The following is a 25,934-nucleotide window of genomic DNA, read 5'->3' on the forward strand; positions in this document are numbered from 1 at the left end:
CTTTTAAGTTTCTCAAAATATAGGCGGGTGACGTCTCCGCGTTTTATGTCCTCGGCTGGAAATCTAGAAGGAAGAGTGGCAATTGTTGCTGCAGGAACGGATGGTACAGGACTTGCAATTGCCAAACGATTGGGACAGAATGGAGCTCATGTCGTTGTTAGTAGCCGAAAGCAGAAAAATATTGATCGCGCAGTTGATGAATTGATTTCAATTGGAGTAAAGGTGAATAAATTATTTAATGTATAAGTAAACAATATCGAAATTTGATTAATTTATTACTTTGCAAACGTTCGGTTTTACGAATATTGCAAGATACTTACCCAACTCGGAGCAGTGAAGGGAATTGGAACGCTATCCAGAACGTGTAACGATGAATCTTTGAATACTTAGGCTGGTCACGTGAATCTTATATCGTGGTTGATTACTTATGTAAGGCACATCTGTTTCAAGTGTATGAAGCTGTATACAGATTAATCTCTCTAATGAATCATGACGTCATGAGCCATTATTTTATGACATTTCCAATATATTCATCCCATATAAAACTATCATACGTATAATCTTTTAATGTGATATAAAACAATCAAATGTGCTTGATTCAGGAATATTCACGTCTTTTGTCTTCGATATGTTGATAACTTGCGAATGACATTTTTTATTATATGGTCAAGATATACATGTCTTTTATTTATGTTTAAGTTTAGACTGGACCTACTGACTCAGGTACTTATCGTCGTTGACCAGTTGGGTCAGATTTGATAGCGCTGCTGGGCCCTAGCCCAAATATGCGAGCCCGGCTCTACTTTATTCAATAATCATGCAATAGATCAATCATATAATTGTTTTGTTTTTAGATACTCATTCTCACTATTTGGTAATAAATATATATATTTCTTTTTTCGAAAAGTATTGTAATTCGTAAAGTAACATCTGACATTGTCAGTAAGATTTGGTACTGTGACCGGCGCTTCATAAAGAGACTTGACTGGTTTCATCAACTACTTAGTTGAAGCTCACGTGACCAGATGCTTTTGAACAAGTAACAATTATGTTGATGCTTCATATGCTGACATTTTTACATTAACATTTGTTGGAACAGGAAATTGAATTTTGAACTAGATTGAAATCACAATTACAGTTGACAAATCGGATACCAAACAAATTTTTAAGAAAATTATATAAAAATACCCGTATGTATATTATAGTTCGATATCTATTATTATGAAACGAAAAGTTTTCGATTTTGGCAACAAGCAGTACATATTAAAAACTAATTAGTCAAATTGCATCTAAATTGTAAAATGAGTTGGTGGCGGTGGAATCTCCCCCGTTCGCCGCTGCCTAAAAAATTTATTGCACTCTGGGTGAGATGGAGCATTGTTTAAAACCCAAATTCTCACAAGCGCTATCTATATATAGTATATAGCAGGGGTGGCCAACACGTCGATCGCCACGTCTCGAGCAGTCGATCGCGTCTGATGTAGAGTGTATTTCATTGAAATACCACCAAACCTTGAACCAGTTGTGTGTTTTATAACAAGAAGAATACAGTAATTTACACGCGCAAAATGCAATATACACATACAGTATTCAAGTCTGGGCAAGGCCAAGAAAGCATATTATAACGTGACAAAGGCAAGTTTTTTCGTTGCCAAGGTTTAAAAATGAAGTGCCGGATATCGCGTGTCTAGACTGACAAACAATCCTACAATTACTTCTTCAGTATGAGTATGTTATTGTCTCACTCCAAGAGTGGTGTGATGAATTTTATTCGCAATGGTGGCAGTGGCATTGAAATGCCCAATTTGTTCTAGTTCTAAGCAAGCGAGAAAATTGTAAATTAGATAGGCTACTGAAGTTGAGCATTCATTACTTATCGATCTTAAGATCGGTAGGTATGTTGATAGATATTAGTCTGTTTGTTTGTTTGTCTGCCTGTCTGTTAGATGCACGCGATATCTCACGAAAGCGAGGTTGAATCAAATTTTGCATGTGCATTCATCATAGCTCGGATCAGAAGCCTATCAATTTTCGATGAATTATGTCGTATAATTAGCGACTTATTAATTAATTAGTGATGAGACACATGGTGTCACTATGGAGTAAAAGCGCTGATTTGGGGGATCCCCTAACCCTCGATCGATAAGTCTTTGGTCTCCGACCGATATTCTTGTTTAACAATCATTCAATATTTATTTTTCGCTGTTTGGATAATACTTGGCAAGGTTGAAGAATTTTCAACGCTTACGAATAAAAATTAGGCACGCCCTTTATCTGAATAGTATGATTTAAATGAATAATAAAACATTCACTCCGGGTACAATTGAATATTCAAACTAGATAGCGATCGGAGACTGCCGGCTTATCGATCTTGCGGGTTCGATTTCTCCGCTCTGACTCAATAGCGACACCGCGTGTCTAATCACTAATTATTTATTAACTCTCTAATTATACGACATAATTCATCCAAAATTAATAGGCCTGGTCCGAGATATGATGAATGCACATGCAAAATTTGGAGCAGATTCAACCTCGCTTTCGTGAGATATCGCGTAACATACGAAAATACCTATCAACGTACTTATCGATCGCGATCGATAAGTAACAACAATTTAAATGAAACACAAAAAATACTAATTTTGTTTCGATTTTAATAATAATGTGCCCACAAAGCCTTCTTATTGGCAGCGGTGGAATTTTTTGTATGGGTGTGTGCAGTTATCTGCACATTCAGTCAGTGCCCATTTGTTTTTGTGTAGGACCTTCTTACCGATCAGTCGATCGCCATCTATTTTGAGCATTTTAGTCGATCGCGGTCGAAAGCAGGTTTGCCACCCCTGGTATATAGTATATATATATATATATAGTATACTATATAACGCTATACTCGAAATAGCAACTTTGTGTATTTCTTGCAAAAAGGTACAATAAAACTTGCAAGTTGATGTCTCTAGAGCAAATACGACAAAGGTCATGCACTGCTATGGTACAGTGATCTATTTCTCATGTCATTTCATAAATATTATTGATGCTTTGCACCCGTTCAAACCATTGGAATTATTCAATATGAATTCCTTCACACATGCCCAGTCAGCAAACGTTGTATGAATGAGTTATTCAAATAGTAGAGCTAACTGTTCATATTTAACTCTACAAGCAAGCGTGAAGTTTTTCTTGGAGCAATAAGTAAACAGTCGCGGTATAAGATAGGATTTACATATTTATCCCGGGGGAGAGTAAAGCCGATAAGACGGCTTATCCATATGGCGAACCACGGCCTCTCGTCCGGTTACCATTCTAGGTCGGGTATGGGATTAGTTATACTGTATTGTTTGTTTTCGGAAGCATGGACTTGGTGGTGGAGGAAGCCGTACCGACCAGCGGTTACGTGAACCACCCAACGACGGCGAGGAGTCCAGCAATCCTCTCGCACATAACCATCCCTGCATGGGATTCGAACCTGCGAACTCATGCAGAGTAATTATAGGTGCGGTGGCGAGCGTATTCCTCACGCTTAGCCCGTTGAGCCACACCGCCGCGCCTGTACTCTGTTTGCTTAATCATTAACCAACAAGCAATGAGTGAGTGTTTTTATACTTGGCTCTTATTCTATATAGGCCACATTGAGTTAGCTGGAAATTCAGAATGTATCGCTTTCCACGTTTCTTGAAATATGGGCGGGTGGCGTCTCCGCGTTTCATGTCTTCGGCTGGAAATCTTGATGGCAGAGTGGCAATTGTTACTGCAGGAACGGATGGTATAGGACTTGCAATTGCCAAACGATTGGGACAGAATGGAGCTCATGTTGTCGTTAGTAGCCGAAAGCAGAAAAATATCGATCGCGAAGTTGATGAATTGAATTCAATTGGAATAAAGGTGAATACGGTGTTTTCAAGTGATTCAATATGTAGGCAAACAATATCGAAATTTGATTTATTTATTACTTTGCAAACATTTGGTTTTCCGTATATTTCAATGAAACTTGGTTAAAAGAGAACCTATTATCCTATTTTATATCATAGAAGTTATCAACTTCATCTGTTCATATTCTAAAATCTTGATATCGTTTTCCGTCCATCCAAGTATTGGTATCGTATCATTACGTTGTTTTATTGCAGCGAGTGGACGGGTTGATTTGACATCAAGAAGAAAACACCTGGCACTACATAATCTTTGCCTCCTATCTGACTGTATTACTGTTGTTGTGAAAAGTGGGCTACCAAATTAAAATAAAGCACACTCAGATATACTCAAATTTTATTTAGGTTTTGGGAATACCATGTGACGTTGCTGATTCTGAGCAAAGACAAATTTTGATAGAAAGGACAATGAAAGATTTGGGTTCCATAAATATTTTTGTTCAAAATGCTGGAGTCAATCCCCATCTTTTTAACATTATGGAAACTCCGGGAAGCGTTCTTGACAAAACGTACGGCCTTCATATCAAAGCTAACTTTCAGATCGTACAAGAAATATTTCCTCATATGGCGAAAAGCAAACACCAAGGTTCCATAATACTTACGTCAAGTGTCTTGGGTTATGCAACTCAACATTTACCTGGAGCGTATGGAATCACCAAAGCATCGATCAGTGCCATGGTTCGTGCCTTCATGTCAGAGCTTTTGAATCGAAACATACGAATAAATTGTCTTGCATTTGGAGGAATTGTTACTTCGTTTCTACAAAAACTTCGACGAGCCTTTTACTAAAAATCTTTTGAGTTTAATCCCGATGAAACGTTTTGGAACGGCTGATGAATGTGCCGGTCTCGCGTCCTATTTAGCTTCAGACGATGCCAGTTACGTCACAGGGGAGACTTTCGTTATTTCTGGTGGGTCGTATATTAGACCGTAAAATCAAGGACCAAAACTTGTCCAGTGAAATGATCGGGACTAAACAGTGTGAACTATACGTATTCATAACTCGTATTAAAATCAAACACAAACAAGAAAAATAATTAATTCTTGTTACTGCATGCATATAACTACAAGTTTTTTCTAGTTCTTGAAAACAATGCTTATCTTAATGTTTCTTTTTTCAATTCTTTGTCGACTGAATGAGCAAGAAATTTGTCAAAATGAACTTCATTGCACTATCAAGCAAAGTAGACCAGCTCTCGATAAGTACCAATCTATATTTGAGCATTTCGAAAGGTAAATGCCCAAATAAGGTATAACTTCCTTAACGTTGATTTATTTGCCAACAACCCCCGGTCGTTATAAACACCAGTTCTATCTCGCCTAAACTTCTAGCAATTTACTACTCGTGTTCTTCAGCTTATCATTCATGAGTGATTGCAAGTTTCATATATATAGACCTAATCCTTTATACATGACCCTGGTATATCAGAGCTAGACAATGATAGATAAGGGAATCCCCATGTGTGAGATGTCTTTTATCAAACGAAAATATTGATTAGAGCACAAACGAGATTAACGCAAGGACTTACAAAAGTAGTATAGCTTTCAAAATATTCAACAATTTTTACAATTACCTATAAGCAAGTTACTATATAGTATGGCCAGGGCATAATAATTATTGACACTCGTGCTACGGGAAAGTCGGAAGTTTCCTGACCGTTCCGTTCAGTGGACTAAGTAAAGTACTGTATATATAAGGTAAATTTTGAGTCCATATATTTTATCTTTGCTAAGTTGTTTGTATTTAACGAAACCCCATGCACACACTGATATGTACAAAACGTTTTTAACTTATATTATGCGTTGTTGTGTAACAATAACTTATTGGACACGAAACGGACCTATATATTGACATATTGTATTGATATTATGTTGTTGTTAAAACTCATTAACTTGTTGTTATGAAAAAAATCCGCATCACCATCCGCATACTTTTGTGGGCCTTATTACGCCAATGTGACGTCGAAATGACGTACTTTTTCGGTGATGTAGTCAGGTGAGGGTTAGGATTGGCATATGCAAAAATTGTTGAGACAGGCCAACTAGATGTGCATGTTGTACTAAACTATACCGGTACCAGACCCCGTACCGGTACTGTGAAATACATCGAACTCACTAAAGCCAGCTATCATCCTCGTATTGACGTGATTGTGGCGTAGCAGTGACGTAATTTTTAGACGACGTAGTCAGATGAGGGTCAGGGAAGACGTATGCAAATAATGTTATACCACGCCTATTTGAAATACTTGTGGTACTAAACTGTAAACTGTAGCCATTCCGAAGTCTCAGCTTCGTCCAGGATATGGTTTCGGTTAAAAGAATTGGATATTCCATATTCATATTATATTGATATTTATGGATTAGAAGCATTGGACGTTACAATATAATAAAATGAAGAACCCTTATTTGATTGCATTTTTCGTTGTGACGACTCTCGGAATACTTTTAAATGTCGTGGCTCTCGCAACCAATGGTTGGATTAATGGATGGGTACAAAGTACAGAAGATCATCCTCAGTATTTTGCTATAGGATTGTTTTGAGCATGTGTTGATGGGACTTGTGCTCATATGGGTGAGATTAGGTTGAATAATTTAAGTAGGATGTACACACGATGTATTTTCAAATGATGACCAATGTGGACACTGATACAAGAGACTGTGTTCACTATCTTGTAGTGCCAAAAATTCCTACCCCATTTCTTGTGTTTTTCAGTTACCTCCGTACGGGAACAAGTTACAACCGCTTTTCTTATGATGTCATTGATAATTCAAATTACTGCAATTCTCCTCGCTTTGGTAACTCACATTGGAATGGATGACCAAAATAACAATGTTACAAAGTGTTGCATTTTATCTGGTATGTATGTGTGAATTGTTTTGTTGGGATCTCAATATTTGAATTTATATATATTTGGCGAAGATATAGAAAAAAACAACCAATTTTTAAGAAAGCTATTTAGTTTCCAGTTTCCAGTTCCTGGACTTAACCTAAGATGTATTTTGACTGTGATCTTATATATAGTTGACTTTCTGTTTGACACTTGATGTACTATCTATTTTGAAATTTTCTTTCTTTTCAGCTACATTTACTTTAATCGCAGTCGCTTGTTATGGAGGATTGTTTGCTGGTACCGGGATAAGTTATAAAGGTTATAGAATTGGATACAGTTTTGGGATAGCGTGTACAGTAGGCGTGATGAACATCGCATCTGCAATTTTGATTTTTAGAGGAACGTAGCCTTCATATCAAAGCAAACTTTCAGTTCGTACAAGAAATATTTCCTCATATGACCAAAAGTGAGCACCAAGGTTCTATAATATTAACGCCAACCATTGTTGGTTATACATCTCAACATATACCAGGAGCTCATGCAATCACCAAAGCATCGATCAGTGCTATGGTTCGTGCCTTCATGGCAGAACTAATAAATCGAAACATAGGAATAAATTGTCTCTCATTTGGTGGAATTGATACTTCGTTTTTTCAAAAAGTTCAACAGAACCAATTTTTAAGAGAAAATCTTTTGAGTTTAATCCCGATTTAATCACGTTTTGGAAAGCCTGACGAATGCGACGGACTCGCGTCATATTCAGCTTCAGACGATGGTATTTACGTCACAGGGGAGAATTTTCTAATATCAGGTATAGCAGGCCGTAAGAGCCAATAAATGAGAAAAGAAATCCTATCATAACGAACTCAATGTACTAATAAACGATTTTATTCAAGAGTATTCAGTTGCAAATAGAATTCGACGTTACCCAACTCGGAACAGTGAAGGGAATTGAAACGCTATTCAGTATTAACGTGTAACGATGAATCTTAAAGTACTTAGGCTGGTCACGTGAATCTTATATCGTGGTTGATTACTTATGTTAGGCACATCTGTTTCAAGTGTAAAAAGCTGGATAAAGAGTTATCTTACTAATAAATCATGACGCCATAAGCCATTATTTTATGAAATTTTCAATATATGCATTCCATATGAAACCATTACTTCGTATAGTCTTCCAATGTGATATAAAACAATCAAATGTGCTTGATTTAGGAATATTCACGTCTTTTGTCTTCAATATGTTGATAACTTGCGAAAGACATTTTTTGATATATGTTCAAGATACACATGTCTTTTGTTTGTGTCTAGGTTTAGACTGGACCTACTAAATCAGGTACTTGTCGTCGTTGACCAGTTGGGTCAGATTTGATAGCGCTGCTGGGCCCTAGCCCAAATATGCGAGCCCGGCTCTACTTTCAAATGTTGTAAATATTTTTCTATTTTAGTGTTTTGATATTTAATCCGTCACACAATACATGAACGTATTTTGATTGCATCGAAATGCATTTGATTGAACCCGATAAGACATACCAAGAAAATGGTTAGGTATTTCTTCATCATATTTGATACTTGCAACCAATACCGCAACTTTATATTTAAGTTTTAAATCATTGTGCATAAATGCTAATCTTTCATATAGATGGTATAATAAGTAGCAAACGGATGAATGAAGATTTTTTTTTAATTAATTTCAAAAGGTATATATAATTGTTTTGTTTTCAGATACTCATTCTCACTATTTGGTAATAAATATATATATTTCTTTTTTCGAAAAGTAGTGTAATTCGTAAAGTAACATCTGACATTGTCAGTAAGATTTGGTACTGTGACCGGCGCTACATAAAGAGACTTGACTGGTTTCATCAACTACTTAATTGAAGCTCACGTGACCAGATGCTTTTGAACAAGTAACAATTATGTTGATGCTTCATATGCTGACATTTTTACATTAACATTTGTTGGAACAGGAAATTGAATTTTGAACTAGATTGAACTCACAATTACAGTTGACAAATCGGATACCAAACAAATTTTTAAGAAAATTATATAAAAATACCCGTATGTATGTTATAGTTCGATATCTATTATTATGAAACGAAAAATTTTCGATTTTGGCAACAAGCAGTACATATTAAAAACTAATTAGTCAAATTGCATCTAAATCAGTGATTCTCAAACAAGGGTTTGAGAGCCGCATGCGGCTCTCAACAACCTTTCCTGCGGCTCTTGGTAATGCTTTAAAAATTTATTACTTTCAAAGAAAATTTAGTCGTTTTTTATTGAAAACTAATCATTGGCTTGAAATTAAAATGCGGAAGTCTATTAGTTAGTCGAATGGGTTCCCCCATGTTTATTTGCGTAGTGTTGACTAATCTACCAAATGCAATAGTGACGCAACAGTAAGCGTTTTCGCGGACACTTTTCACTTGGAAAGATTTTAGACATGGCTGTTATCATTGGCTTGCTTTCGTGGATTTTTAGTTTTTGTCGCATTGCCGAATATTATGTATAAATCAAATACCTCCATGAATATTTTAATTTCTAGAGCATTTTAATTTTGTTCCAGTAATCAAAAATAGTCCCGAAATATCTGGCGATCATCTCAAGCAGCTACTGCACCTTGCATCCTCTACGATTACGACTCGCTTTGACAAACTTGTTAGAAATCAAAGCCAAATTGAATGGCTGTTCGTCTAGGGTGGGCAAAATCGAATTTTCAAATGGTACCGGATATTCTAATAATAATATGCCATTCGTATATTTTACTATTCGAATCTTTTTGCCCAGCCCTAGTTGTTACGTGTGTTGTTGTTACGATGACTTGGTATTTTAATTACGCGCTTAAGTTTTGTTGCTATTTTAACTTGCGTTGTTTGTGTGCGGTTCTTTGACTTTGAGGTTTGAAATGCGGCTCTGGGACAAAAAAAGTTTGAGAACCACTGATCTAAATTGTAAAATGAGTTGGTGGCGGGGGAATCTCCCCCGTTCGCCACTGCCTAACAAATTTATTGCACTCTGGGTGAGATGGAGCATTGTTTAAAACCCAAATTCTCACAAGCGCTATCTATATATAGTATATAGCAGGGGTGGCCAACACGTCGATCGCCACGTCTCGAGCAGTCGATCGCGTCTGATGTTGAGTGTATTTCATTGAAATACCACCAAACCTCGAACCAGTTGTGTGTTTTATAACAAGAAGAATACAGTAATTTACACGCGCAAAATGCAATATACACATACAGTATTCAAGTCTGGGCAAGGCCAAGAAAGCATATTATAACGTGACAAAGGCAAGTTGTTTCGTTGCCAAGGTTTAAAAATGAAGTGCCGGATATCGCGTGTCTAGACTGACAAACAATCCTACAATTACTTCTTCAGTATGCGTATGTTATTGTCTCACTCCAAGAGTGGTGTGATGAATTTTATTCGCAATGGTGGCAGTGGCACTGAAATGCCCAATTTGTTCTAATTCTAAGCAAGCGAGAAAATTGTAAATTAGATAGGCTACTGAAGATTGAGCATTAATTACTTATCGATCTTAAGATCGGTAGATATGTTGATAGATATTAGTCTGTTTGTTTGTTTGTCTGCCTGTCTGTTAGATGCACGCGATATCTCACGAAAGCGAGGTTGAATCAAATTTTGCATGTGCATTCATCATAGCTCGGATCAGAAGCCTATCGATTTTCGATGAATTATGTCGTATAATTAGCGACTTATTAATTAAGTAGTGATGAGACACACGGTGTCACTATGGAGTAAAAGCGCTGATTTGGGGGATCCCCCAACCTTCGATCGATAAGTCTTCGGTCTCCGACCGATATTCTTGTTTAACAATCATTCAATATTTATTTTTCGCTGTTTGGATAATACTTGGCAAGATTGAAGAATTTTCAACGCTTACGAATAAAAATTAGGCACGCCCTTTATCTGAATAGTATGATTTAAATGAATAATAAAACATTCACTCCGGGTACAATTGAATATTCAAACTAGATAGCGATCGGAGACTGCCGACTTATCGCACTTACGGGTTCGATTCCTTCGCTCTGACTCAATAGTGACACCGCGTGTTCCATCACTAATTAATTATTAACTCGCTAATTATACGACATAATTCATCCAAAATTAATAGGTCTGGTCCAAGATATGATGAATGCACATGCAAAATTTGGAGCAAATTCAACCTCGCTTTCGTGAGATATCGCGTAACATACGAAAGTGAAATAAACAAACAGACAAATACCTATCAACGTACTTACCGATCGCGATCGATAAGTAACAACAATTTGAATGGAACAGAAAAAATACAAATTTTGTGTCGATTTTAATAATAATGTGCCCACAAAGCCTTCTTATTGGCAGCGGTGGAATTTTTTGTATGAGTGTGTGCAGGTATCTGCACATTTAGTCAGTGCCGATTTGTTTTTGTATAGGACCTTTTTCCGATCAGTCGATCGCGAGCTATTTTGAGCATTTTAGTCGATCGCGGTCGAAAGCAGGCTGGCCACCCCTGGTATATGGTATATATATATAATATATATAGTATACTATATAACGCTAAACTAGAAATAGCAACATTGTGTATTGCGTGCAAAAAGGTACAATAAAACTTGCGACTCGATGCAGAGCAAATACGACAAAGGCCATGCCCTGTTAGGGTACAGTGATCTATTTCTCATGTCATTTCATAAATATTATTGCTGCTTTGCACCCGTTTGAACCATTAAAATTATTCAATATGAATTTCTTCACACATGCCCAGTCAGCAAACGTTGTATGAATGAGTTATTAAACTGGTAAGGGTAACTGTTCATATTTAACTCTACAAGCAAGCGTGAAAGTTTGTCTTGGAGCAATATGTAAACAGTCACGATATGTACTCTGTTTGCTTAATCATTAACCAACTGGCAATGAACGTGTTTTTTTATACTTGGCTCTTATTCCATATAGGCCACATTGGGTTAGCTGTAAATTCCGAATGTATCGCTTTTCACGTTTCTTGAAATATGGGCGGGTGGGGTCTCCGCGTTTTATTTCTTCGGCCGGAAATCTTGATGGCAGAGTGGCAATTGTTACTGCAGGAACGGATGGTATAGGACTTGCAATTGCCAAACGATTGGGACAGCATGGAGCTCATGTCGTTGTTAGTAGCCGAAAGCAGAAAAATATCGATCGCGCAGTTGATGAATTGAATTCAATTGGAATAAAGGTGAATACGGTGTTTTCAAGTGTAAATTTAATGTGTAGGCAACAATATCGAAATTTAATTTATTCATTACTTTGCAAACATTTGGTTTTCCGTATATTTCAATAAAACTTGGTTAAAAGAGAACTTATTATCCTACTTTATATCATAGAAGTTATCAATTTCATCTATTCATATTCTAAAATCTTGATATCGTTTTCCGTTTATCCATGAAAGGTATTTAAGACTCTACCAAGATGTATGATTTGCTTATGAACGAATGTGACATATATTATATGTATTGGTATCGTATCATTACGTTGTTTTGTTGCTGCGAGTGGAGACTTGTTAATTTGACATTAAGAAGTAAACACCTGGCACTACATAATTTTTTCACCTCCTATCTAACTGTATTACTGTTGTTGTGAACAGTGGGCTACCGAATTGAAATAAAGCACTCTTAGATATACTCAATTTTTATTAAGGTTTTAGAAATACCATGTGACGTTGCTGATTCTGAGCAAAGACAAATTTTGATAGAAAAGACAATGAAAGATTTGGGTTCCATAAATATTTTTGTTCAAAATGCTGGAGTCAATCCCCATCTTTTTAACATTATGGAAACTCCAGGAAGCGTTCTTGACAAAACATACGGCCTTCATATCAAAGCAAACTTCCAGATCGTACAAGAAATATTTCCTCATATGGCGAAAAGCAAACACCAAGGTTCCATAATACTTACGTCAAGTGTCTTGGGTTATACAACTCAACATTTACCTGGAGCGTATGGAATCACCAAAGCATCGATCAGTGCCATGGTTCGTGCCTTTATGTCAGAGCTTTTGAATCGAAACATACGAATAAATTGTCTTGCATTTGGAGGAATTGATACTTCGTTTCTACAAAAACTTCGACAGAACGAGCCTTTCACTAAAAATATTCTGAGTTTAATTCCGATGAAACGTTTAGGAACGGTTGATGAATGCGCCGGTCTCGCGTCCTATTTAGCTTCAGACGATGCCAGTTACGTCACAGGGGAGACCTTCGTTATTTCTGGTGGGTCGTATAATAGACCGTAAGACCATGAATCAAAATATGTCGAGTAAAATGATCGGGATTAAACAGTGTGAAATATACGTATTCATTACTCGTATTAAAATCAAACACAAACAAGAAAAATAATTAATTCTGGTTACTGCATGCATATAACTACAAGTTTTTTCTGGTTCTTGAAAACAATGCTTATCTTAATGTTTCTTTTTTCAATTCTTTGTCGACTGAATGAGCAAGAAATTTGTCAAAATGAACTTCATTGCACTATCAAGCAAAGTAGACCAGCTCTCGATAAGTACCAATCTATATTTGAGAATTTCGAAAGGTAAATGCCCAAATAAGGTATAACTTTCTTAACGTTGATTTATTTGCCAACAACCCCCGGGCGTTTAGTTAAGAACACCAGTTCTACCTCGCATAAACTTCTAGCAATTTACTACTCGTGTTCTTCAGCTCATCATTCATGAGTGATTGCAAGTTTCATATATATAGACCTAATCTATGGTGGCCCATCGTTGTCACACGTAAAATTTAAAATAAAAATAAAAAACCGAAAATAAAAAAATAGTTGTGAAAAAAACATAAAAATAATTTGTCAACGTTGTCAGGCATAATCCTACGCGCACAAATGTGTTCCCTGGGTTTCCAACTCACTACTGATTTTCTTGAGCAATATTCAATATGAAAATGTTCTATAAATTCTCCATGCTACAAGTTCAACAAGAAGGAATATATTTATAATAATGATAAGAGAATATAAAATTGAATACAAAAATTTGTTTTTACGTGTAGAAGGTAATTTAATTGGAGAATGCTGCTTAACTACTCAGTTGTCTGAACACTCGCGATGCCGGTACCGTACCGTCTTACCAAATACCCGTAGTCGGTTATAGTCGCTTTGCGTCTGATCGTACCGGTAGTCATGCAATCACTCATGAAAGAATGGGAGATACGGATAGTCTCGTAGAATATAGACTACTGAAACACTCTCTGCGCCTGCCCCATACCGTACAGCCGTAACGTACCGATCCAGACAAATGATAAATCGCCCGTGCTCAACCATTTATTCCTATTCATACCTCGACTCACTATATTCGACTAAGATCAAGGAATGGATTGAAATAAATGGTTGTGCACGAGCGATTTATCATTTGTCTGAATCGGTACGTTACGGCTGTACGGTATGGGGCAGGCGCAGAGAGTGTTTCAGTAGTCTATATTCTACGAGACTATCCGTATCTCCCATTCTTTCATGAGTGATTGCATGGGTACCAGTACGGTCAGACGGTACCGTACCGGCATCGCACGAGTGTCCAGACAACTGAGCAGTCAAGCAGCATTTTCCAATTAAACTACCTTATACACGTAAAAACAAATTTTTCGTATTCAATTCTATATTCTCTTATCATTATTATAAATATATTGCTTGTGGTTGAACTTGTAGCATGGAGAATTTATAGAACATTTTCATGTTGAATTTATTGGATATAGCTCATGAAAATCAGTAGTGAGTTAGAAACCCAGGAAACACATTTGTGCGTGTAGGATTAAGCTTGACAACGTTGGTCCCAAGCAGCATCAAATTTTCTAAAAATAAAAACGCGTGACAACGATGGGCCACGAGGCGGACCATCGTTGTCAACCTTTTTGTTTTCTTTTTATCCAATTTTTTTTTTTAATTTTTTTTTTTTTCAGTTTTTTTTTCTTAAATTTTTTTTTTTACATTTAATAATTTTTTTGGTTTTTTTTTTTTTTTTCAATTATTTATATGTTTTTTCACAACTATTTTTTTATTTTCGCTTTTTCATTTTATTTTTTATTAATTTTACGCGTGACAACGATGGGCCACCATACTAATCCTTTATACATGACCCTGGTATATCAGAGCTAGACAATGATAGATAAGGGAATCCCCATGTGTGAGATGTCTTTTAGCAAACGAAAATATTGATTAGTAGAGCACAAACGAGATTAACGCAATGACTCACAAAAGTAGTATAGCTTTAAAAATATTCAACGATTTTTACAATTACCTATAAGCAAGTTACTATATAGTATGGCCAGGGCATAATAATTATTGACACTCGTGCTACGGGAAAGTCGGAAGTTTCCTGACCGTTCCGTTCAGTGGACTAAGTAAAGTACTGTATATATAAGGTAAATTTTGAGTCCATATATTTTATCTTCGCTAAGTTGTTTGTATTTAACGAAACCCCATGCACACACTGATATGTACAAAACGTTTTTAACTTATATTATGCGTTGTTGTGTAACAATAACTTATTGGACACGAAACGGACCTATATATTGTATTGATATTATGTTGTTGTTAAAACTCATTAACTTGTTGTTATGAAAAAAATCCGCATCACCATCCGCATACTTTTGTGGGCCTTATTACGCCAATGTGACGTCGAAATGACGTACTTTTTCGGTGATGTAGTCAGGTGGGGGTTAGGATTGGCATATGCAAAAATTGTTGAGACAGGCCAACTAGATGTGCATGTGGTACTAAACTATACCGGTACCAGACCCCGTACCGGTACTGTGAAATACATCGAACGCACTAAAGATAGCTATCATCCTCGTATTGACGTGATTGTGGCGTAGCAGTGACGTAATTTTTAGATGACGTAGTCAGATGGGGGTCAGGGAAGACGTATGCAAATAATGTTATACCACGCCTATTAGAAATACTTGTGGTACTAAACTGTAAACTGTAGCCATTCCGAAGTCTCAGCTTCGTCCAGGATATGGTTTCGGTTAAAAGAATTGGATATTCCATATTCATACTATATTGATATTTATGGATTAGAAGCATTGGACGTTACAATATAATAAAATGAAGAACCCTTATTTGATTGCATTTTTCGTTGTGACGACTCTCGGAATACTTTTAAATGTCGTGGCTCTCGCAACCAATGGTTGGATTAATTGATGGGTACAAAGTACAGAAGATCATCCTCAGTATTTTGCTATAGGATTGTTTTGAGCATGTGTTGATGGGACTTGTGCTCATATGGGTGAGATTAGGTTGAATAATTTAAGTAGGATGTACACACGATGTATTTTCAAATGATGACCAATGTGGACACTAATACAAGAGACTGTGTTCACTATCTTATAGTGCCAAAAATTCCTACCCCATTTCTTGTGTTTTTTCAGTTACCTCCGTACGGGAACAAGTTACAACCGCTTTTCTTATGATGTCATTGATAATTCAAATTACTGCAATTCTCCTCGCTTTGGTAACTCACATTGGAATGGATGACCAAAATAACAATGTTACAAAGTGTTGCATTTTATCTGGTATGTATGTGTGAATTGTTTTGTTGGGATCTCAATATTTGAATTTATATATATTTGGCGAAGATATAGAAAAAAACAACCAATTTTTAAGAAAGCTATTTAAATATCCTTATCTTACCCCAAGTTCAGTTTCCAGTTCCTGGACTTAACCTAAAATGTATTTTGACTGTGATCTTATATATAGTTGACTTTCTGTAGGTTTGACACTGGATGTACTATCTATTTTGAAATTTTCTTTTTTTTTCAGCTACATTTATTTTCATCGCAGTCGCTTGTTATGGAGTATTGTTTGATCGTACCGGGATAAGTTATGAAGGTTATAGAATTGGATACAGTTTTGGGATAGCGTGTACAGTAGGCGTGATGAACATCGCATCTGCAATCTTGATATGTAGAGGAACGTAGCCTCCATATTAAAGCAAACTTTCAGTTCGTACAAGAAATATTTCCTCATATGACCAAAAGTGAGCACCAAGGTTCTATAATATTAACGTCAACCATTGTTGGTTATACATCTCAACATATACCAGGAGCTTATGCAATCACCAAAGCATCGATCAGTGCTATGGTTCGTGCCTTCATGGCAGAACTAAAGAATCGAAACCTACGAATAAATTGTCTCTCATTTGGTGGAATTGATACTTCGTTTTTTCAAAAAGTTCAACGGAACCAATCTTTAAGAGAAAATCTTTTGAGTTTAATTTCGATGAAACGTTTTGGAAAGGCTGACGAATACGCCGGACTCGCGGCATATTTAGCTCCAGACGATGCTAGTTACGTCACATGGGAGAATTTCCTAATATCTGGAGGATGGTATAGCACATAGGTTCTCAAAGTGCTCCGTACGGAGCCCCAGGGCTCCGCGAGAGAAACCCAGGGGCTCCACGAGCTATTCGATTACTCTTCAAAATACTGACTCAAAATTTTGTAACTGTTCAAAGAAGCAATAACAGCTTTGATAACATCTGACAACAATATAGCCTCGAAATATGGTAAAGGGCCGGAATTAAAAAATGACATTATTTATGAGCAGTAGCGAATATTAATAAACCCTATTAAAAAAGGTTCAGCATTTAGAATAAATATAGTACTTTTAACTTGCTCGGGAATAATAATCTGAAAGTAACAATTTTAAAATTTATTTTGGGGCTCCGCGAATAATATTCAACCTTTCAAGGGCTCCGCAACACCAAAAGTTTGAGAACCCCTGGATAGCAGACCGTAAGAGCCAATAAATGAGAAAAGAAATCCTATCATAACGAACTCAATGTACTATCAAACGATTTTATTCAAGAGTATTCAGTTGCAAATAGAATTCGACGTTACCCAACTCGGAGCAGTGAAGGGAATTGGAACGCTATTCAGTATTAACGTGTAACGATGAATCTTAAAGTACTTAGGCTGGTCACGTGAATCTTATATCGTGGTTGATTACTTATGTTGGGCACATCTGTTTCAAGTGTAAAGAGCTGTATAAAGAGTTATCTCACTAATGAATCATCACGCCATAACTCATGGCTTATGGCCCATAAGCCATTATTTTATGACATTTTCAATATATGCATTCCATATGGAACCATTACTTCGTATAGTCTCCGAATGTGATATAAAACAATCAAATGTGCTTGATTTAGGAATATTCACGTCTTTTGTTTTCAATATGTTGATAACTTGCGAGAGACATTTTTGATATATGATCAAGATACACATGTCTTTCATTTGTGTCTATAAGTTTAGATTGGACCTACTAAATCAGGTACTTATCGTCGTTGACCAGTTGGGTCAGATTTGATGGCGCTGCTGGGCCCTAGCCCAAATATGCGAGCCCGGCTCTGCTTTATTCAATAATCATGAAATAGGTCAAATGTTGTAAATATTTTCCTATTTTAGTGTTTTGATATTTAATGCGTCACACAATACATGAACGTATTTTAATTGCATCGAAATGAATTTGATTAAACCCGATAACACATATAAGACATACCAAGAAAATGGTTAGATATTTCTTCGTCCTATTTGATACTTGCAACCAATAACGCAACTTTATATTTAATTTTGAAATCCTTGTGCATAAATGACAATCTTTCATATAGGTGGTATGATAAGTAGCAAATGGATGAATGAAGATTTTTTTTAATTAATTTTAAAAGGTATATATAATTGTTTTGTCTCATATACTCATTCTCACTATATGGTAATAAATATATTTCTCTTTTCGAAAAGTAATGTAATTCGTAAAGTAACATCTGACATTGTCAGAAAGATTTGGTACTGTGACCGGCGCTTCATAAAGAGACTTGACTGGTTTCATCAACTACTTAATTGAAGCTCTCGTGACCAGATGACTTTGAACAAGTAACAATTATGTTGATGCTTCATATTCTGACATTTTCACGTTAACATTTGTTGGGATAGGATCTGGAATTCTGAACTAGATTGAACTCACCATTACAGTTGACAAATCGGATATCAAACAAATTTTTAAGAAAATTATATAAAAAGACCCGTATGTATATTATAGTCCGTTATCTATTATTATGTAGAAAAGTTCTCGATTTTGGCAACAAGCAGTACATATTAAAAATTAATTAGTCAAATTGCATCCAAATTGTAAAGTTAGTTGGTGGGGGTGGAATCTCCTCCGTTTGCCACTGCCTAACAAATTTATTGCACTCTGGGTGAGATGGAGCATTGTTCGAAACCCAAACCCTCCCCAACGCTATTCCCGGAATAGCAACATAATGTATTGCTTGCAAAAAGGTACAATAAAACTTGCGAGTCTATGTTTCTAGAGCAAATAGGACAAAGGTCATATACGGCTATGGTACAGTGATCTATTTCTCATGTCATTCCATAAGTATTATTGCTGCTTTGCATCTGTTTAGAGTTAGACCATTAAAATTATTCAATATGAATTCCTCCACACATGCCCAGTCAGCAAACGTTGTATGAATGAGTTATTCAAAGAGTAAGGGTAACTGTTCATATTTAACTCTACAAGCAAGCGTGAAAGTTTGTCTTGGAACAATAAGTAAACAGTCACGGTATGTACTCTGTTTGCTTAATCATTGACCAACAAGCAATGAGCGAGTGTTTTTATACTTGGCTATTATTCCATATAGGCCACATTGGGTTAGCTGTAAATTCCGAATGTATCGCTTTTCACGTTTCTTGAAATATGGGCGGGTGGCATCATGGCGTTTTATGTCATCGGCCGGAAATCTTGATGGCAGAGTGGCAATTGTTACTGCAGGAACGGATGGTATAGGACTAGCAATTGCCAAAAGATTGGGACAGAATGGAGCTCATGTCGTTGTTAGTAGCCGAAAGCAGAAAAATATTGATCGTGCAGTTGATGAATTGAAATCAATTGGAATAAAGGTGAATACGGTGTTTTCAAGTGATTTAATGTGTAGGCAAACAGAATCGAAATTTGATTTATTTATTACTCTGCAAACATTTGTTTTTTCGTATATTTCAATAAAACTTGGTTAAAAGAGAAATTAATATCCTACTTTATATCATAGAATTTATCAATTTCATCTATTCATATTTTAAAATCTTGATATCGTTTTCCGTTCATCCATGAAAGGTATTTAAGACTCTACCAAGATATATGATTCGCTCATGAACGAATGTGACATATATTATATGTATTGGTATCGTATCGTTACGTTGTTTTATTGCTGCGAGTGGAGACTTGTTGATTTGACATCAAGAAGTAAACACCTGGCACTACATAATTTTTTCACCTCCTATCTGACTGTATTACTGTTGTTGTTGGGCTACCGAATTAAAATGAAGCACTCTTATATATACTCAACTTTTATTTAGGTTTTAGGAATACCATGTGACGTTGCTGAATCTGAACAAAGACAAAATTTGATAGAAAGGACAATGAAAGATTTGGGTTCCATAAATATTTTTGTTCAAAATGCTGGAGTCAATCCCCATCTTCTTAACATTATGGAAACTCCAGGAAGCGTTCTTGACAAAACGTACGCCCTTCATATCAAAGCTAACTTTCAGATCGTACAAGAAATATTTCCTCATATGGCGAAAAGCAAACACCAAGGTTCCATAATACTTACGTCAAGTGTCATTGGTTATACAACTCAACATTTACCTGGAGCGTATGGAATCACCAAAGCATCGATCAGTGCCATGGTTCGTGCCTTCATGTCAGAGCTTTCGAATCGAAACATACGAATCAATTGTCTTGCATTTGGAGGAATTGATACTTCGTTTCTACAAAAACTTCGACAGAACGAGCCTTTTACTAAAAATATGCTGAGTTTAGTTCCGATGAAACGTTTAGGAACGGCTGATGAATGCGCCGGTCTCGCGTCTTATTTAGCTTCAGACGATGCCAGTTACGTCACAGGGGAGACCTTCGTTATTTCTGGTGGGTCGTATAATAGACCGTAAGACCATGGACCAAAATTTGTCCAGTAAACTGATCGGGACTAAACAGTGTGAACTATACGTATTCATAACTCGTATTAAAATCAAACACAAACAAGAAAAATAATTAATTCTTGTTACTGCATACATATAACTACCAATTTTTTTTAGTTCTTGAAAACAATGCTTATCTTAATGTTTCTTTTTTCAATTATTTGTCGACTGAATGAGCAAGAAATTTGTCAAAATGAGCTTCATTGCACTATCAAGCAAAGTAGACCAGCCCTCGATAAGTACCAATCTATATTTGAGCATTTCGAAAGGTAAATGCCCAAATAAGGTATAACTTTCTTAACGTTGATTTATTTGCCAACAACCCCCGGGCGTTTAGTTAAGAACACCAGTTCTACCTCGCCTAAACTTCTAGCAATTTACTACTCGTGTTCTTCTGCTTATCATTCATGCGTGATTGCAAGTTTCATATATATAGACCTAATCATTTATACAAGACCCTGATATATCAGAGCTAGACAATGAAGGATAAGGGATTCCCCATGTGTGAGATGTCTTTTAGCAAACGAAAATATTGATTAGAGCGCAAACGAGATTAACGCAAGGACTTACAAAAGTAGTATAGCTTTAAAAATATTCAACGATTTTTACAAATAACCATAAGCAAGTTACTATATAGTATGATCAGGGTATAATAAATTTTAAGTAGGCTTTAAAATATGTTCGAGTACAATTTGTATGCTACACTATTTGTTTGTTAGATAAAAGATATACAGTTATAATATAATAGTAGAGGAACAGTCTAAAACAAAATTTGCAGTTCAGCAGCAACACGAAAACTATAACCACAATCGTCTTAAATCTCAGTATGTGTTATTTGACACTCGTGCTACGGGAAAGTTGGAAGTTTCCTGACCGTTCCGTTCAGTGGACTAAGTAAAGTACTGTATATATAAGGTAAATTTTGTGTCCATATATTTTATCTTCGCTAAGTTGTTTGTATTTAACGAAACCCCATGCACACACTGATATGTACAAACCGTTTTTAACTTATATTATGCGTTGTTGTGTAACAATAACTTTTTGGACACGAAACGGACCTATATTTTGTATTGGTATTATGTTGTTGTTAAAACTCATTAACTTGTGGTTATGAAAAAAATCGCCTTTCTCATCAATTACTGGACCAATTGTTCTGAAAATTTCAGTGGTTGGAAATCGTTTATTTATTTTAAAATTTTTTGTGCTGTATGAGATTTAATTTTTTAGTGTGTGATGCTTTAGTTTTGTGCTGTATGACGACGTCACCAAAATTAAAAATTGCGCTCCTTGTGGCGGTTCCGCGCTCGTTGCAACATGATTGTCAGTCGTTGTCTGGACTGGAATACAACGGTACCGTACCGGTACTGTAAAATACATCGAACTCACTAAAGCCAGCTATCATCCTCATATTGACGTGATTGTGGCGTAGCAGTGACGTAATTTTTGGATGACGTAGTCAGATGAGGGTCCGAAACGACGTATGCAAATATTATTATACCACGCCTATTAGAATTAATTGCGGTACTAAACTATAATAGATCCACAGGTAAGGTAGCCGTTCCAAAGTTTCAGCTTCGTCCAGGATATGGTTTCGATTAAAAGAATTGGATATTACATATTCATACTATATTGATATTTATGGATTAGAAGCATTGGACGTTACAATATAATAAAATGAAGAACCCTTATTTGATTGCATTTTTCGTTGTGACGACTCTCGGAATACTTTTAAATGTTGAGGCTTTCGCAACCAATGGTTGGATTGTTGGATGGGTACAAAGAACAGAAGATCATCCTCAGTATTTTGCAATAGGATTGTTTCGAGCATGTGTTGGTGGGACTTGTGCTCATATGGGTGAGATTAGGTTGAATAATTTAAGTAGGATGTACACACGATGTATTTTCAAATGATGACCAATGTTGACACTGATACAAGAGACTGTGTTCACCATCATAGTGCCAAAAATTCCTACCCCATTTGTTGTGTTTTTTCAGTTACCTCCGTACGGGAACAAGTTACAACCGCTTTTCTTATGATGTCATTGATATCTCAAATTACTGCAATTCTCCTTGCTTTGGTAAGTCACATTGGAATGGATGATAAAAATAACAATGTTACAGAGTGTTGCCTTTCATCTGGTATGTATGTGTAAATTATTTTGTTGGAATCTCAATATTTGAATTTATATATATTTGGCAAAGATATAGAAAAAAACAACCAATTTTTAAGAAAGCTATTTAGTTTCCAGTTCCTGGACTCAACCTAAGATGTATTTTGACTGTGATCTTATATATAGTTGACTTTCTGTAGGTTTGACACTTGATGTACTATCTATTTTGAAATTTTTTTTTTTTTTCAGCTACATTTGTTTTAATCGCAGTCGCTTGTTATGGAGAATTGTTTGCTCGTATCGGGATAAGTTATGAAGGTTATAGAATTGGATACAGTTTTGGGATAGCGTGTACAGTAGGCGTGATGAACATCGCATCTGCAATCTTCAGATATGTAGAGGAACGTAGCCTATTTCTGTATTCGCATTCTTTTGCACTGGAAGAACAGAGAACTGATATATATATATATATATATTATATACGTATTTACAGCCAAGTTCAAAGTAGGTTATTCATTGTGATAATATTCAGTACCTGTTGATTGGGATGACAAGCATCTATGTACACACCCTGACCTCAATCAACAAGTATTTGTGGTGTCAAGAATTCTTCTGATGAGTCACTAATGGGGGGCTTGCCTTCCGTGTTTGGACGCACTGAACCTGACAGCCGCTGAATTTCTCATGCACAAAACCAGACACAGTTCCGAAACGAACTTGCTTTATCTTCCACTCAACATTAGCCTATACCTAATACAATTCTAAATAGGTGAGATAATATGCAAACGGCAATGTGCAGTGACATTTACATCGAAATATGTACATAAGAATGGCAATAGGTGGCAACACTTTAAACCATGCTTTTTATACAGAAAAAAGGGTAATTGACTCTATGTCGTCACCTAGCAGAATAAATAGATGAGAATGAAGGAGATAACTATTATTCATCATCAACACCTGTAGACACTGACACAGCCACTAGCAATACACAAAACGGGTTTCTTCTCACAACTGAATTGATACAAGCTTTGTACTTGATTCAATAATTACATAAACAACAAAACAACGCTGAAACGTATGTACACAAAATCCAAGAGGAAGCTGTTGGGTTAGCTCGAGAGAGGGTGCAGAAGCGCTGTAGGAACAACAACATAATAACAAAAGAATCAATATTTACATTATTTACAACCATTTTTGCAATTATACTCATTTATCAATGACCATGTTTGAACTCCTGTAGAATTTGTTTCAAAGTAAAAACTAATACAAAGGATGTATATACCCAATTGTGAGATTCAATTTTTTTGTCAGTCGTTTCCATCACAATAGATTCGAATATTGTCATTCCGAATTATAGCATCTTTTCGCGTCAGCATTGTGTTTCGTTTTCGAGAAAAATCTTCAAATGAATTTTTGCGCTTTGCACATATTGTAATGGCGATGAAAAAGAATCAGCACTTTGATTGTTTATCCTCCGTTGAGACACAGTCATTTCGATTACGTCAAAAAATTGAAAATTATGTCAAGGCGTAATTGTTACGATAGGCTATAAATTGTCGCAAGCCGGAAAACAAGTTGAATTATTAGGAAAAGTAGTTCCCGTTTTATGGCGAATGATTTTGATATTGATGGTTAAAAGTTCCGACGTTTTACTAGGATGATTTTCTGTTAAAAAATATTCAAATCCATGACCGATACCAGCATTTGAAAATGCCTTACCATATTAATTCAATTTTGTTCAACATAACTCATGGTTGCGTCGACTTACAAAAAATAAAAAGCATTACCACACTAAAATACCACGACAATCTGTGGATATAAAATGTGTGGTAAACTTCCCGATTATTATTAATATTTGATTTATATTTTCGTGCGTAACAAAAAATAAACACGGCAATCTGTGAACCAAAAATGTGTGGTAAACTACCAGATTATACTTACGAAATAATGAAAGAAGTATTACTCTAAAATACAATTGGCAGACATAAAATGTGTGTTAAACTGCCCGATTATAATTAATTTTTGATTCATATTTTTGTACTTGCGAAATAACAAAAGCATTACTATTCTGAGGTATCATACCAATCTGCGGACATAAATGCCTGGTAAATAGCCAGGTTATAGATAACAGTTATTGCATTGTTTATTGTATGATAATTCCTTCATACACTAAGAAAAGCTTGCCTTACTTGATTTTATTTTTGAATTTATTCGATATTTCATATTCGAAAATAATAATTTTAAATCCATTAGAAATAGTGAACTAGTATTTGGTATTGGCCACCCCTGCCTCAAATCTGAATTGTATGATTCGAACAAGTCTTAAATAAATGATAAAAATGTACTCCAGGTACAATTACATAATCAAATTTACTAATTAAATGTAACATAAAAATACAAATTTTTGCAGCGATTCCATTAAAAATGCGTCCACAGAGCCGAGTTTATTGGCAGCGATGGAATTTTTTGTATGCGTGTGTGTAGTTATCCGCATATTTAGTACCCTTTTGTTTTTGTGTATGACCTTATTACCGATTGGTCGATCGCGAGCTATTTTGAAGATTTTGGTCGATCGCGTTCGAAAGCAGGTTGGCCACCCCTGGTCTAAAGAAACAAAAACGAAGAGAGCATCTTGTCGGGATAGGCTGGCATAGCACCATACATATTACAGACAAAAAATACAAACCAAAATATATTTACATTATATAGCAAACAGTCAAATCATTTCCCATGCATGTAGTCCAATGTGGTTGCCGTTAAATGTTATTTCCCGTTACTTACAGCACAAAAATAGTCGCAATCTATGAAGGCATAATTCGACACAGACGCTAATTCCTGATGCGTTTTGTGTTATAAAGTGCTGGCGGAGGCGAAAATTGGTGAAACACTCGCAAAGCCTTGCGAACTTGGTTTGCGGACCCGAATCCCGAAGAGGGAAACTATTTGTACGCTAAAAGCACGACCACATTTCGTCAGATGCAACATTGGTGATGCATCTTTTTGGTGCATACATTGATTGAATATCCATGACCTACGGTCTTTTTCCGTGATAAAAAAATAT

The 25,934-nt window shown here is 36.0% G+C and overlaps 4 protein-coding genes across 7 annotated transcripts; all 4 read left to right on the forward strand.

The window, feature by feature from the left end:
* Nucleotides 1-3,598: 3,598 nt before the first annotated feature.
* On the forward strand, nt 3,599-8,528 carry LOC120329252 (uncharacterized). Its single transcript, XM_078118682.1, has 4 exons — nt 3,599-3,876; nt 4,266-5,618; nt 6,634-6,777; nt 7,001-8,528. The coding sequence occupies exons 1-2, from the start codon at nt 3,646-3,648 to the stop codon at nt 4,707-4,709; spliced, it is 675 nt and encodes a 224-aa protein (XP_077974808.1). The 5' UTR covers nt 3,599-3,645; the 3' UTR covers nt 4,710-5,618; nt 6,634-6,777; nt 7,001-8,528.
* Nucleotides 8,529-11,650: 3,122 nt separating this feature from the next.
* Nucleotides 11,651-13,249, forward strand: LOC120329239 (uncharacterized). The gene is made up of 2 exons (XM_039395803.2): nt 11,651-11,966; nt 12,428-13,249. Exons 1-2 carry the CDS (start codon nt 11,736-11,738, stop codon nt 13,019-13,021), a joined length of 825 nt encoding a protein of 274 aa, XP_039251737.2. The 5' UTR covers nt 11,651-11,735; the 3' UTR covers nt 13,022-13,249.
* Nucleotides 13,250-14,892: 1,643 nt separating this feature from the next.
* Nucleotides 14,893-17,311, forward strand: LOC120329255 (uncharacterized). 2 transcript variants are annotated; one of them, XR_013479698.1, is made up of 3 exons: nt 14,893-15,152; nt 16,161-16,304; nt 16,552-17,311. XR_013479698.1 is itself a non-coding variant. In XM_039395818.2 (3 exons), the coding sequence occupies exons 1-3, from the start codon at nt 16,015-16,017 to the stop codon at nt 16,707-16,709; spliced, it is 306 nt and encodes a 101-aa protein (XP_039251752.1). In that variant the 5' UTR covers nt 15,165-16,014; the 3' UTR covers nt 16,710-17,311. The 2 variants fall into 2 exon arrangements, 1 of the variants encoding a protein (XP_039251752.1); XM_039395818.2 differs by lacking the exon at nt 14,893-15,152 and adding an exon at nt 15,165-16,018.
* Nucleotides 17,312-19,355: 2,044 nt separating this feature from the next.
* On the forward strand, nt 19,356-24,047 carry LOC120329242 (uncharacterized). Of its 3 annotated transcripts, XM_039395806.2 has the most exons (5): nt 19,356-19,685; nt 20,139-21,677; nt 22,309-22,617; nt 22,758-22,901; nt 23,123-24,047. In XM_039395806.2, exons 1-2 carry the CDS (start codon nt 19,455-19,457, stop codon nt 20,730-20,732), a joined length of 825 nt encoding a protein of 274 aa, XP_039251740.2. In that variant the 5' UTR covers nt 19,356-19,454; the 3' UTR covers nt 20,733-21,677; nt 22,309-22,617; nt 22,758-22,901; nt 23,123-24,047. The 3 variants fall into 3 exon arrangements, with proteins under 3 accessions (XP_039251740.2, XP_077974721.1, XP_039251741.2); XM_078118595.1 differs by lacking the exon at nt 22,309-22,617; XM_039395807.2 differs by lacking the exon at nt 19,356-19,685 and having other exon boundaries at nt 20,728-21,677; nt 22,758-22,840.
* Nucleotides 24,048-25,934: the final 1,887 nt, after the last annotated feature.

The sequence above is a fragment of the Styela clava genome, chromosome 12 (assembly GCF_964204865.1).
Source record: "Styela clava chromosome 12, kaStyClav1.hap1.2, whole genome shotgun sequence".
Taxonomy (NCBI): domain Eukaryota; kingdom Metazoa; phylum Chordata; class Ascidiacea; order Stolidobranchia; family Styelidae; genus Styela; species Styela clava.